This window comes from Ranitomeya variabilis, chromosome 3 (assembly GCF_051348905.1).
Source record: "Ranitomeya variabilis isolate aRanVar5 chromosome 3, aRanVar5.hap1, whole genome shotgun sequence".
In the NCBI taxonomy this organism is placed as follows: Eukaryota; Metazoa; Chordata; class Amphibia; order Anura; family Dendrobatidae; genus Ranitomeya; species Ranitomeya variabilis.
The window spans coordinates 238,166,582-238,179,962 of NC_135234.1; the positions used below are offsets into that span (position 1 = coordinate 238,166,582).

General features: G+C 49.6%; 1 protein-coding gene across 2 annotated transcripts in view; it reads left to right on the top strand.

The window, feature by feature from the left end:
* The first annotated feature begins 1,679 nt into the window (after window positions 1-1,679).
* Window positions 1,680-13,381, top strand: part of ACACA (acetyl-CoA carboxylase alpha) — a 483,059-nt gene continuing 471,357 nt past the window's right edge. Inside the window, exons 1-2 of one of the 2 annotated variants that reach the window (XM_077295311.1) lie at window positions 1,680-1,865; window positions 5,253-5,292. In XM_077295311.1, the coding sequence (XP_077151426.1) occupies window positions 1,772-1,865; window positions 5,253-5,292 (134 nt within the window). In that variant the 5' untranslated portion in view covers window positions 1,680-1,771. The remainder of the gene's footprint in view (window positions 1,866-5,252; window positions 5,293-13,381) is intronic. The other variant, XM_077295310.1, reaches the window with a different exon arrangement.

The following is a 13,381-nucleotide window of genomic DNA, read 5'->3' on the forward strand; positions in this document are numbered from 1 at the left end:
CGCCTCCGGCTTCCTCCTCAACTATAGACGTGGGCGGACTCTGAGGACAGAGCGGCAGCACCCGGACTGGTTTCTGGCACGGGGGCAGAGTTGTGAGACACTCCGTGTCTGTGTGACCGCGGGAGCAGCGAGCGGATCTCCAGACTGTAAGTGAATGTATGTGTCTCTCCCCCTCTCCATGCAGCGCTGCCCTGCTGCGGTTACAGCAGAGACTCTGACAGCATAGGAGGACTGACAAACTAAACTTTGTCTCCCCATGGTGCGCGCACCCCGCTCCCACTCTCCCCCTGGTACCCATCCATCGGATTCTCCACCAACCTGGTGCAGCACCCCTTACATTCTATGGGGGCTGCCACCTGCCTGCGTTACATTCTATGGGGGCTGCCACCTGCCTGCGTTACATTCTATGGGGGCTGCCACCTGCCTCCGTTACATTCTATGGGGGCTGTGCAGCATTATATTCTATGGGGCTGTGCTGTATTACATTCTATGGGGACTGAGCTGTAATGCTGGATACAGCAGTCAGCGGCGCAGCTGGATGACACCATTCAGCGCCGTGGGAGTGGAAGCTGCCGGCTGCTGCGAGGGAGCGCGGTGAAAGGTGTTTGTGTGTACTGATGGAGAAGGCAATGATGGGGGTGGGGTAACCATGTGTGGCCATTATACTGCACCCAGCATTGTGTGGGGCCATTATACTGTACCCAGCATTGTGTGGCCATTATACTATACCCAGCATCGTGTGGGGCCATTATACTGTACAAAGCATCATGTGGCGCCATTATACTGTATGGACCATCACGTGGGGCAAGTATACTGTACGCAGCATCATGTGGGGCCATTATACAGTATGGAGCATAATGTGGCCAATGGCCATTGTACAGTATGGAGCGTCGTGTGTGGCCATATTTTTTTGTTCATAATTATTGTTAACGAAACATTGTGATCAGAAGTGCTAAATGGGTGTGGTTGGGGCGTGGCTAGTTGTGAAATGGGTGTGGCCTAAAATTTGCCGCAGCGCGCTACACGCGCCGCTGACTTTGTCCCTCTTTCCCTTCCCCTAAAGTTGGGAGGTATGCACGCTGCATGTCCGAAAATGCAGGGCCGCCGGGTGCGTGTTCACACACATAGTGGAGCTGGCATTTCATAAAATCCCCTCCACTATGCCGTAACATCTGGACGCTGTGTTCAATCCACAGCTGATCCGGATGTAATACTGACCGTGGACACATACCCTTACACTCCAGCAGTAAGTGCGGGCTGTGAGGTTGGTACCGCTTCCCCTCACTCTGATAGTCCCACCCTATGAGTTTTTGGCCAGGTCCAGACCCTCTTGCCACCAGGAGACCCTGCTGCAGGCTGACACCACACAGCTACATACAGTCAGGCTTTTGTGGTGACTGTACAGCCTGCTGAGATATGACGTCGGGTCGGGAGGTGCAGTCACGTGACGAGCACCCAGCGCAGGAGCTGCGACCCCACTACGGGCCTGTTCACCACAGACACGACCTCCAGTGACCTCTCTGCCGGCCAGCAGCAGAGTGCAGAGCCGCGCCGTGCTCCCACTCACCCCTCACTGCGGCACCTCCCACCCTCACTGACAGACACTCGCTCCAGCACTCGGACCATGCTCCAAGGCACCGCCCCCTCAGCTTCCTATTGGTCGCCATCATGCGAGCTGAGAGCTCTGGGGGCGGGGCTGTGAGGTGAACGCTCTGAGGTAACCCGGATCACACCACTCCACAGGCGGAGGGGCGGGCTCGGAGCGAATGGGATGACCCTGCGCTTACGCTGTATGCGGCCTCCTGCGTTTTCATTCATTGGTTGCTGTGCTTGTGCTGCGGCAGGAGACGCCGATCTGACTGCAGGTGAGTTTGTGGCGGCTGGAAGGGGAGTGCTGTCCGCACGTATGAACGGTGACATACACTGCCTGTCCTCCCACACGGTGACACTGCCCGTCCTCCCACACACTGACACTGCCCGTCCTCCCACACACTGACACTGCCCGTCCTCCCACACACTGACACTGCCCGTCCTCCCACACACTGACACTGCCCGTCCTCCCACACACTGACACTGCCCGTCCTCCCACACACTGACACTGCCTGTCCTCCCACACACTGACACTGCCTGTCCTCCCACACACTGACATTGCCTGGGTTCAGATGTGACTAGGGGCTCACAGTGCTGGATCTCTGTGGTCAGATGTGACTAGGGGCTCACAGTGCTGGATCTCTGGGGTCAGATGTCTGTGGTCAGATGTGACTAGGGGCTCGCAGTGCTGGACCTCTGGTCAGATGTGACTAGGGGCTCACAGTGCTGGATCTCTGGGGTCAGATGTGACTAGGGGCTCGCAGTGCTGGATCTCTGGGGTCAGATGTCTGTGGTCAGATGTGACTAGGGGCTCGCAGTGCTGGACCTCTGGTCAGATGTGACTAGGGGCTCACAGTGCTGGATCTCTGTGGTCAGATGTGACTAGGGGCTCACAGTGCTGGATCTCTGGGGTCAGATGTCTGTGGTCAGATGTGACTAGGGGCTCGCAGTGCTGGACCTCTGGTCAGATGTGACTAGGGGCTCACAGTGCTGGATCTCTGGGGTCAGATGTGACTAGGGGCTCGCAGTGCTGGATCTCTGGGGTCAGATGTGACTAGGGGCTCGCAGCGCTGGATCTCTGTGGTCAGATGTGACTAGGGGCTCGCAGCGCTGGATCTCTGTGGTCAGATGTGACTAGGGGCTCGCAGTGCTAGATATCTAGGGTCAGATGTGACTAGGGGCTCGCAGTGCTGGACCTCTGTGGTCAGATGTGACTAGGGGCTCGCAGCGCTGGATCTCTGTGGTCAGATGTGACTAGGGGCTCGCAGTTCTGGACCTCTGTGGTCAGATGTGACTAGGGGCTCGCAGTGCTAGATATCTAGGGTCAGATGTGACTAGGGGCTCGCAGTTCTGGACCTCTGTGGTCAGATGTGACTAGGGGCTCGCAGCGCTGGATCTCTAGGGTCAGATGTGACTAGGGGCTCGCAGTGCTGGACCTCTGGTCAGATGTGACTAGGGGCTCGCAGTGCTGGATCTCTGTAGTCAGATGTGACTAGGGGCTCGCAGTGCTGGATCTCTGTAGTCAGATGTGACTAGGGGCTCGCAGTTCTGGATCTCTGTGGTCAGATGTGACTAGGGGATCGCAGTTCTGGATCTCTGTGGTCAGATGTGACTAGGGGCTCGCAGCGCTAGATCTCTGGGTTCAGATATGACTGGAGAGTTATCTTACTGGATCTTTATTAGTGCCAGCTCATTGGTTGCAGTTGGTCCTGAGATGCTAATGTTATGTTGACAAGCGGATACTGGGAAGTGACAGTATTCCCTGGTTTCCTTATGAATGAGTGTAGTGATTTGGCACTGAGTAGCATTGGACACATGAACATAATACAGCAGAGACATGCTATTGCCTGTCAGTGATTTCACTATTTTATCGGTGCTAAATGAAACACTGAGTTTGAGTGTTTAAAATCTATAGTATAATACACTTATTAATATTTTACATTATGTTTTCTGCATGTGAATTGACCTGGGCTCCATGTCAGTTCTTTCTCTGGCCTTTCCCATGTACCGTATGCAGATTTGCTGCGGATATACTGTAGAAAATCGGAATCCTCCTCTCCATGTGCAGATACCCTTTGTGACCCTTCTTAGTGAACCCGTTATTTTGTGATATGTGATGTTCTAATGTCTACTTTATTTTCTGTTAGTTGTTGTCCCTTGTAAACAAATATCGATTTTGTTTTCTGAAACTTAGGATCCCATGTTCCAACAATAGAGGCTTTTGTGTTTCATCACAGACCACATAATAGACAAAACCGAGCCATCGGCCATCAGTTTCTATCTTAATTCATCATTGACATTAAAGGATGGAGATTTTAAAGCTTTTTACTTACTGAAGCCACTGGGACATTATTAGTATTTTGTCAAACTATCTTAAGTTGTTGTTTTAAAATTGAAAACTTTGTTTTAAAATAATTGTTTTGATATAAAGGATTTATACCCTTATTACAATGATTTGGCCATCGTTTGTTGATCAGTGTTTGATCTTACTGCTGGATCCCCCAGCGACACTCTTAATGAAGAGGCCACATCGGTGGTCACATACAGTATATCTGCTGTTTGTGTAATGGCAGTACAGGAAAAGAGGCAAAAAAGCCTGTGATGGAGGTCCTGGAGGTATCATCCTCACTGCTCATACTTTCTATATATCACGACAATATGCCTCTTTAGCAGGCTTCTAGTATACTTATCCTCTAAGCTGCCTACCACACTGAAAGCCTGGCTACTGGGAGGAAACAACATTTTATTCCTCCTGGCAGCCTCCTTCTTTCAGTCATAGAGGTGTGTCAGCTTGTTTCAGTTAGCCATGTCTGCACTGATACTCTGCATAGAATAGTGATTGAAACCATGACAGAGCCACGTACCGTCACACAGTGAAATTTCCATCGCTGCGACGGCACGATTCGTGACGTCGCAGCGTCGTATGAATATCGCTCCAGCATCGTAGACTGCGGTCACACTTTGCAATCACGGCGCTGGAGCGATGCCGAAGTCCCCGGGTAACCAGGGTAAACATCGGGTAACTAAGCGTAGGGCCGCGCTTAGTAACCCGATGTTTACCCTGGTTACCAGCGTTAACGTAAAAAAAACAAACAGTACATACTCACATTCCGGTGTCTGTCCCCGGCGTCTCAGCTTCTCTCCACTGTGTAAGCGCCATAGCCGGAAAGCAGAGCGGTGACGTCACCGCGTCACCGCTGTGCTCGCTTTCCGGCCGGCAGGCGCTCACACAGTGCAGAGAAGCTGAGACGAGCGAGTCTGCTGGGGAGAATAAAGTTAATTTGCTCCCAGCAGCGGGGCTGTTAGTGTGGTGGTCAAACGGTGTCAGAACGCTATCATCCTGCAGATTACCCCCATATCTCTACGATAATAGCATTATTTTACATGACAGGTCCCCTTTAAGCAACCAAGGATCATGGGTAGCTCCAAAAAGACCTCAGGAGACCTCGCGGGCAGGGTCCTCTCCTCCTGTGTCAGTCAGTGACTCGTTTTATTCAAGATTACTGTACTTGTTTTTTGTTATGTATACCCCTTTTCACATGTAAAGCGCCATGGAATAAATGTCGCTATAATAATAAGTATATGATTTTCACAGTCTGTATATTTCAAAATCTACTCTAATTTCCTTCATCTCTTGTCTCTATTTCATATTATTCCTGCAGAATTCTTTCAGAAACTGTTGACTGCTCCAGCTACTCTGCTGTAAGTAATACCATTTTTTTTCTTTCAAAAATTTACACCGAGCGCAAAAAATGTAATGTCTGGAAGGATAACCTACAGTACAGAGCAAAAGTTTGGACACACCTTCTCATTTAAAGATTTTTCTGTATTTTCATGACTATGAACATTGTACATTCACACTGAAGGCATCAAAACTATGAATTAACACGTGGAATTATATACTTAACAAAAAAGTGTGAAACAACTGAAATTATGTCTTATATTCTAGGTTCTTCAAAGTAGCCACCTTTTGCTTTGATGACTGCTTTGCACACTCTTGGCATTCTCTTGATGAGTTTCAAGAAGTAGTCACTGGAATGGTTTTCACTTCACAGGTGTACCCTGTCAGGTTTAATAAGTGGGATTTCTTGCCTTATAAATGGGGTTGGGATCATCAGTTGTGTTGTGCAGAAGTCTGGTGGTTACACAGCAGCTACTGAATAGACTGTTAGAATTTGTATTAAGGCAAGATAAAAGCAGCTAAGGCTGGTTTCACACTTGCGTTTGGAGCAGCTGCGGAGGGCTGCAGACTTCCTCCGTGAAGCCCCGCCCTCCGCCGCTAGCTCCGTCTACTTCTGCATGCCGCCCGCATGCGGCCTGCGTGCCTATCTTTAACATTAGGTACATAGGTCGTGCGGCTGTATGCGGAGGCTGCCGCATGCGTCATTTTGACGCTGCAGATAAAAAAAAAAAATGCTACAGGCTGCGTCCTACGCTGGTCGCCGCAGCGTCAAAACGACGCGGCAGCCTCCGCATACAGCCGCACGACCTGCGTACCTAATGTTGAATATAGGTACACAGGCCGCATGCCGGCCGCATGCAGAAGTAGGCGGAGCTAGCGGCGGAGGGCGGGGCTTCACGGAGGAAGTCCGCAGCCCTCCGCAGCTGCTCCAACCGCAAGTGTGAAACCGGCCTTAGTAAAGAAAAACGAGTGGCCATCATTACTTTAAAGGTACCTTCACACTAAGCGACTTTGCAGCGAGAACGACGACGATCCGTGACGTTGCAGCGTCCTGGATAGCGATCTCGTTGTGTTTGACACGCAGCAGCGATCAGGATCCCGCTGTGATATTGCTGGTCGGAGCTAGAAGTCCAGAACTTTATTTAGTCGCTGATCACCCGCTGTCATCGCTGGATCGGCGTGTGTGACGCCGATCCAGCGATGTGTTCACTTGTAACCAGGGTAAATATCGGGTTACTAAGTGCAGGGCCGCGCTTAGTAACCCGATATTTACCCTGATTACCATTGTAAAAGTAAAAAAAAAAACAAACTACATACTCACCTTCTGATGTCTGTCACGTCCCCCGGCGTCCACAGGGTTACGCGCTGCTGCCGAGAGCTCCTGCACTGACTGTCAGCGCCGGCCGTAAAGCAGAGCACAGCGGTGACGTCACCGCTGCTGCCGGCGCTGACACATTCAGTCAGTGCAGGAAGCTCTCGGCAGCAGCGCAACCCTGTGGACTGCAGGGGGACTTCGGCATCGTTGAAGACAGTTTCAACGATGCCGAAGTCGTTCCCCTGATCATTGGTCGCTGGAGAGAGCTGTCTGTGTGACAGCTCCCCAGCGACCACACAACGACTTACCAACGATCACGGCCAGGTCGTATCCCTGGTCGTGATCGTTGGTAAGTCGTTTAGTGTAACGGTACCTTAAGACATGAAGGTCAGTCAGTCCGAAAAATTGAGAAAACTTTGAAAGTGTCCCCAAGTACAGTGGCAAAAACCATCAAGCGCAACAAAGAAACTGGCTCACATGAGGACCTCCCCAAGAAAGGAAGACAAAGAGTCACCTCTGCTTCTGAGGATAAGTTTATCCAAGTTACCAGCCTCAGAAATCGCAGGTTAACAGCAGCTCAGATTAGATACCAGGTCAATGCCACACAGAGTTCAAGCAGCAGACACATCTCTACAACAACTGTTAAGAGGAGACTTTGTGCAGCAGGCCTTCATGGTAAAATAGCTGCTAGGAGACCACTGCTAAGGACAGGCGACAAGCAGAAGAGACTTGTTTGGTATAAAGAACACAAAGATTGGACATTAGACCAGTGGAAATCTGTGCTTTGGTCTGATGAGTCCAAATTTGAGATCCTTGGTTCCAACCACCGTGTCTTTGTGCGATGCAGAAAAGGTGAACGGATGGACTCTACATGCCTGATTCCCACCGTGAGGCATGGAGGAGGAGGTGTGATGGTGTGGGGGTGCTTTGCTGGTTATACTGTTGGGGATTTATTCAAAATTGAAGGCATACTGAACCAGCATGGCTACCACAGCATCTTGCAGCGGCATGCTATTCCATCCGGTTTGCGTTTAGTTGGACCATCATTTATTTTTCAACAGGACAATGACCCCAAACACACCTCCAGGCTGTGTAAAGGCTATTTGACCAAGAAGGAGAGTGATGGGGTGCTACGTCAGATGACCTGGCCTCCACAGTCCCCAGACCTGAACCCAATCGAGATGGTTTGGGGTGAGCTGGACCGCAGAGTGAAGGCAAAAGGGCCAACAAGTGCTAAGCATCTCTGGGAACTCCTTCAAGATTGTTGGAAGACCATTTCTGGTGACTACCTCTTGAAGCTCATCAAGAGAATGCCAAGAGTGTGGAAAGTAGTTATCAAAGCAAAAGGTGGCTACTTTGTAGAACCTAGAATATAAGACATATTTTCTATTCACCACGACAGCACCCACTGAGAGAGGGGATCCGCCCCTGGGAACAGGAAACCTACAGAGAGATAAAAGGGGCGCCCCCCCCTCGCTCCTCAGTTGGTTTCCTGTTCCCGGGTGGAACACCTCAGAGAGAACTCTGTGGACTTATGAAAGAAGAGGATAGCTTGCCTGGACTGCCGCCTGTTCGTCTCTGTTGAGCGGCAGGGGCTCCAGAGTTAAGCTCAGGAAGGGGGATATCCTGTTGGTTTCCCCCTATCCTGGTATACAACGGCATGACTATGGGTAACAGTCTCCCTGCTGGGACACTGTTAGATCTCACCTCCACGTAACGAACCCTTTGGCTATGTCCGGTAAGAAGTTTCGTTTGTCTAACTTACCCCTATGGGACGTGTAACGTGTCAGCGCTGCAGCGGCAGCCTCGGTATGCAGGGGCTTCAGCCGCAAAGATGAGGACAGGTGCGCGCATGCGCAGTCCCGTGGCGTCCCGGAAGTGGATTGTTGGACTTCCGGGAGCGCAGAATCAGCCTGAACACCGGCCTTTGGGGCGCTGTGGTGTTACCGGTTGTGGTTGCAGCGGCGTTCACAGCTGAGACAGACTGCAGAACGCACGTGGGAGCGCTGGACTCCCAGAACGGTCAGGTAAAAAAAAAAAAAAAGGGGGAGGTCTGTTCTCTCAGGCAGGAGTTGCAGGTGCTATATAAGGCAGTTTGAAGCACGACTCAGTGCGCAACATGTCGTCCCAGGAGGATATCGAGCGCCCACTGGAGGATATAATCCTGCCTAGTGGTGATGCGAAAAAGAAAAGCAGTGGACACTCGAAAATGAGTGACTCCACTGAGAAATCTGTGAAAAAATCTGGCCGCTCTTCGCCAAAAGCTAATCGTACCCGGCAGACGGTATTTAAACCTTATTCCTGGGTGAAGGATTAAGTGGGTTTATGATGGCTAATAGTAGTTTCTCCCGCTTCTGTTTTATAGGGTAAGCGGACGGAGAAAACTAGACACAAGCAGTGTGCGATGTGTAAAGAGCCCTTGCCAGACTCATACATTAAAAGATTATGTCAAAGCTGCATAGATTATACCTTGCAGCAGGAGAGTTCGGTCAGGATGAACGAAATTCGTCTCATTATAAGAGAAGAACTTCAATCTTTGGGAGGTAGTCCAGCTAGGAGTATTGAGAAAAAAACCAGGAGAACACCTTCACCTGCAGCGGAAACATCAGCTGAAAGTGGGGAAGTTAACTCAGACATTTCTCAGAGATCAGGTTCCTCGGATGATGAGGACTATGTCTGTTTCCCTACGGACAATGTAAATAATCTGATTAAATCAGTGAGAGGTACTATGGGGGTGTCAGAGTCTAAGGAACCTCAAACCCCTCAGGACATTATGTTCGCTGGTCTTTCACAAAGAAAGGGCCAGGTATTTCCGGTAAATCAGGCCATCAAGGACCTTGTTAAACGGGAATGGAGCAAAGGACAAAGAGGGTTTGTACCTGTCTCATGTAAAAGACGGTATCCCTTTGACGATGAGGACTTGACCACTTGGTCTAAAGTACCTAAAGTGGATGCAGCTGTGGCATCCACCTCCCGCCGTTCCTCCCTACCAGTGGAAGATGCAGGTTCCTTATCGGATCCTATGGACAGAAAATCTGACACGCTCCTTAAAAGATCATGGGAGGCCTGTGCTACTGCCTTTAAACCTGCAATTGCAGCCACATCCACTAGCAGGTCTATGCTGGTGTGGCTGGACCAGCTAGACCAGAACATCAAGGCGGGGGTATCCAGGGAAAAACTGCGCGCCGCTATTCCTTTAATTAAGGGGGCGGCTGCATTTATATCCGATGCCTCTATAGACTCGCTCCGTCTGGCGGCCAGAACAGCTAGTCTCACCAATACGGCTCGTCGGGCCTTATGGTTAAAGAACTGGAAAGGAGATGCCCAGTCCAGGTCCAAGTTGTGTGCCATACCCTGTCAGGGTGAGTACCTCTTTGGAACCGTATTAGATGAGATACTCAAGAAGGCGGGTGAGAGGAAAAAGGGGTTCCCTAATCCCTTTATTCCTTCTTACAGAAGGGCGTTCAGGAAGCCACCATTCGGCAAGAAGGGAGGCTTTAAAGATCGATGGAACAATAATAAAGAATTTAAACAAAAAGGGAACTTGTTCAATAAACGCCCCTTTAAGCCAGCAGATAAATTCCATTGACCCCGTTTTGCCAGTGGGAGCTAGACTTCTACACATTTTACAATTTCTTCGGGTAGCAGTGGTTGTAGATGCGGAGGTCTGTCATCTACAGTACCGGGCAATGCCATTTGGTTTATCCATGGCTCCGAGGGTTTTTACCAAATTATTGTCAGAGGTAATGTCTTTCCTACGAGTAAGGGACACACTGGTAATCCCGTATTTAGATGACCTGTTGATTATAGGTAAAAATTCGCTACAGTGTGAGGAAAGGTTAGAGGAAGTATTATTTTCTTTGCAAAAACTGGGCTGGATTATAAACCGGGAAAAATCCAGACTCCAGCCAGTGACATGTCAGAAATTTCTGGGGCTCCTATTGGACTCAGTTGACCAGATATGTAGGCTTCCTGATGAGAAGAAGACCACTATAATTAATAAAGTGAGTTCAGCCATTAGTAAGCGCAGTATGTCATTGAGAAATGCCATGTCTTTATTAGGTTCCCTGACCTCTTGTATTCCTGCGGTCCAATGGGCGCAATACCACACTAGACAGCTTCAGAAATTTATATTGCAAAGGGAAGGAGACCTGGATAAAACAGTGGTTTTAACGCCAGAGGTGTTACACTCCCTTGCATGGTGGTTAGATTGGGGCAATCTGTCTAGGGGAGTTTTGTGGGTAATTACTTCATCCACTAATATTACCACGGATGCTAGTCCTGATGGCTGGGGGGCACATTTTCAGGATCAGGTAGTCCAGGGTCTCTGGTCTGGTGCTGAGCTTGAGAATTCCTCTAACGTAAAAGAGTTGAAAGCTGTATTTTATTCCCTGCTCCACTTTCTCCCTCAGCTGAGAGGCTCTCACGCAAGGGTCTTCTCCGACAACACTACCGCAGTGGCTTATCTCAACCATCAAGGAGGTACACGGTCGGAGAATCTTATGGGGGTTGCTTCAGACATCATGGAGCTAGCCGAAGGTCACCTACTATCCTTGTCGGCAGTTCATATCAGAGGCATAGACAACTTTCGTGCAGACTTCCTCAGCCGCCACACTCTGCACCAGGGGGAATGGATGCTCAACAGGGAAGTTTTCAAGTTAATAACAGCCAAATGGGGTGTACCCCAGATAGACTTGTTCTCCACACGAGCAAATCGTCAGGTCAAGAGGTTCGCCTCTCTATGCAGAGAGGATCATCCGGACATATTCGATGCCCTCCATATAACGTGGGCATTCGATCTAGCCTATGCGTTTCCCCCATGGAATCTACTGCCTGTGGTAATAAGAAAAATAAGGGAAGAAGGGGCAAGAGTTCTGCTGATAGCCCCATTCTGGCCCAAGAGGCCATGGTTTTCGTGGCTCAGAGCGATGTCAGTTTCAGACCCCTGGATTCTGCCTCAGTCCAAGGACCTTCTATCTCAGGGGCCGTTCTTACATCCTCAGGTGAAAGGAATGAACTTGACTGTCTGGAATTTGAGAGGCAGTTACTAGAGCTTAGAGGTTTTTCTAGAGGACTAATAAATACCCTCATGAAAAGCAGAAAGCCTTCCACCACCAAAATCTATGTTAGAGTTTGGAAGAAGTTTCTTGAATTTCATGCCGCACAAATCTCTTCGGAGGTTCCTATATTTCCAATACTGGAATTTTTACAGAGGGGTCTGGACTTGGGGCTCTCGGTTAGCACGTTAAAAGTCCAAATTTCGGCTCTAGGAGCTCTCTTTAATTCTGACATTGCGGGCAATAGATGGGTATCTAGGTTTATTTCTGCATGCGAAAGATCAAAACCTATTAAAATACCGCAGATTCCTCAGTGGGATCTGACGTTAGTCCTGGATGCATTGACACAAAGCCCTTTTGAGCCTCTTCAGACAGCCTCATTGAAGCATATCTCACTAAAGACGATATTGTTAGTGGCATTAGTGTCTGCCAGAAGGGTGAGTGATCTCCATGCCTTATCGGTAGATCCTCCATTCCTATCAGTGACTTCTGACAGAATAGTTTTAAAGACAGATCCATGTTATCTCCCTAAGGTGGCCACTAATTTTCATAGGTCTCAGGAAATCTTGTTACCTACCTTTTATGAGAGCCACTCAACTCCAGAAGAAGCTAGGCTTCATACCCTAGATGTTAAAAGAGCTATTCTAACTTATATAGATAGAACTAGGGACTGGAGGGAGAGTAGGGCTCTCTTTGTGTCTTTCCAGGGGAAAAACAAGGGATCCAGAGTCACAAAGAGCACACTGTCGCGCTGGATCCGGGATGCTATAGTCTTGGCGTACAGATCTAAAGGAAGAGATCCTCCTCTGCATATCGGAGCACACTCCACTAGAGCCTTATCGACCTCCTGGGCAGAGAGAGCGAACGTGCCAATACACCTTATATGAAAGGCTGCAACTTGGTCTTCGCCTAATACCTTCTATAAACATTATAGGTTAGACCTTTCTGCTGCTTCTGATCTAACCTTTGGGGTTTCGGTTCTCGGCTCAGTTAACCCACCCAATCTATAATCTCTGTAAATCTCTCAGTGGGTGCTTTCGTGGTGAATAGAAAATACCGAATTACTCACCGGTAATGCTCTTTTATAGAGCCCACGACAGCACCCATTCGATTCCCTCCCTTTTCTTTATGTAGTACACGTGGTGTCTTAATAGGGAGTTGTATATAATACAGTATAATGAATGAAGTTGTAAGTATGTATATATGCCTAAACCTGTTAAACTAAAAAACCTGGCGGCGGTTCCTCCTATTCTCTGTAAAACAACTGAGGAGCGAGGGGGGGCCGCCCCTTTTATCTCTCTGTAGGTTTCCTGTTCCCAGGGGCGGATCCCCTCTCTCAGTGGGTGCTGTCGTGGGCTCTATAAAAGAGCATTACCGGTGAGTAATTCGGTATTTCTCTAGTCACCTTCCACGATGGCATATAGAGGTTGCCTCTTTGCCCTAATGGGGAACAGGAAATATGGAGAGGTTAAAAGGCCCTCTCACCTCCCCCTCACCAGTGTCTTTCCTGTTCCCCATGGGTCAGGAGAGGTTTCCTTCGTGTGCTGTGGTGGCCGGTAACTACTGCACCTACTAAGGCTCTGCCTATGTAAATCCGGGCAGCATGGGGTCGTATCTTACCTCCCCCCTTGGTGCTGCTCCCGTCGCGCCGCGCTGCGGTGTCCTCGGGACCGTTCCCTGGCCTTCCCGCGCCCCCGTGAGGGCAAAGCAGGCCAGTGATCCCGACCGGAGTCCTCC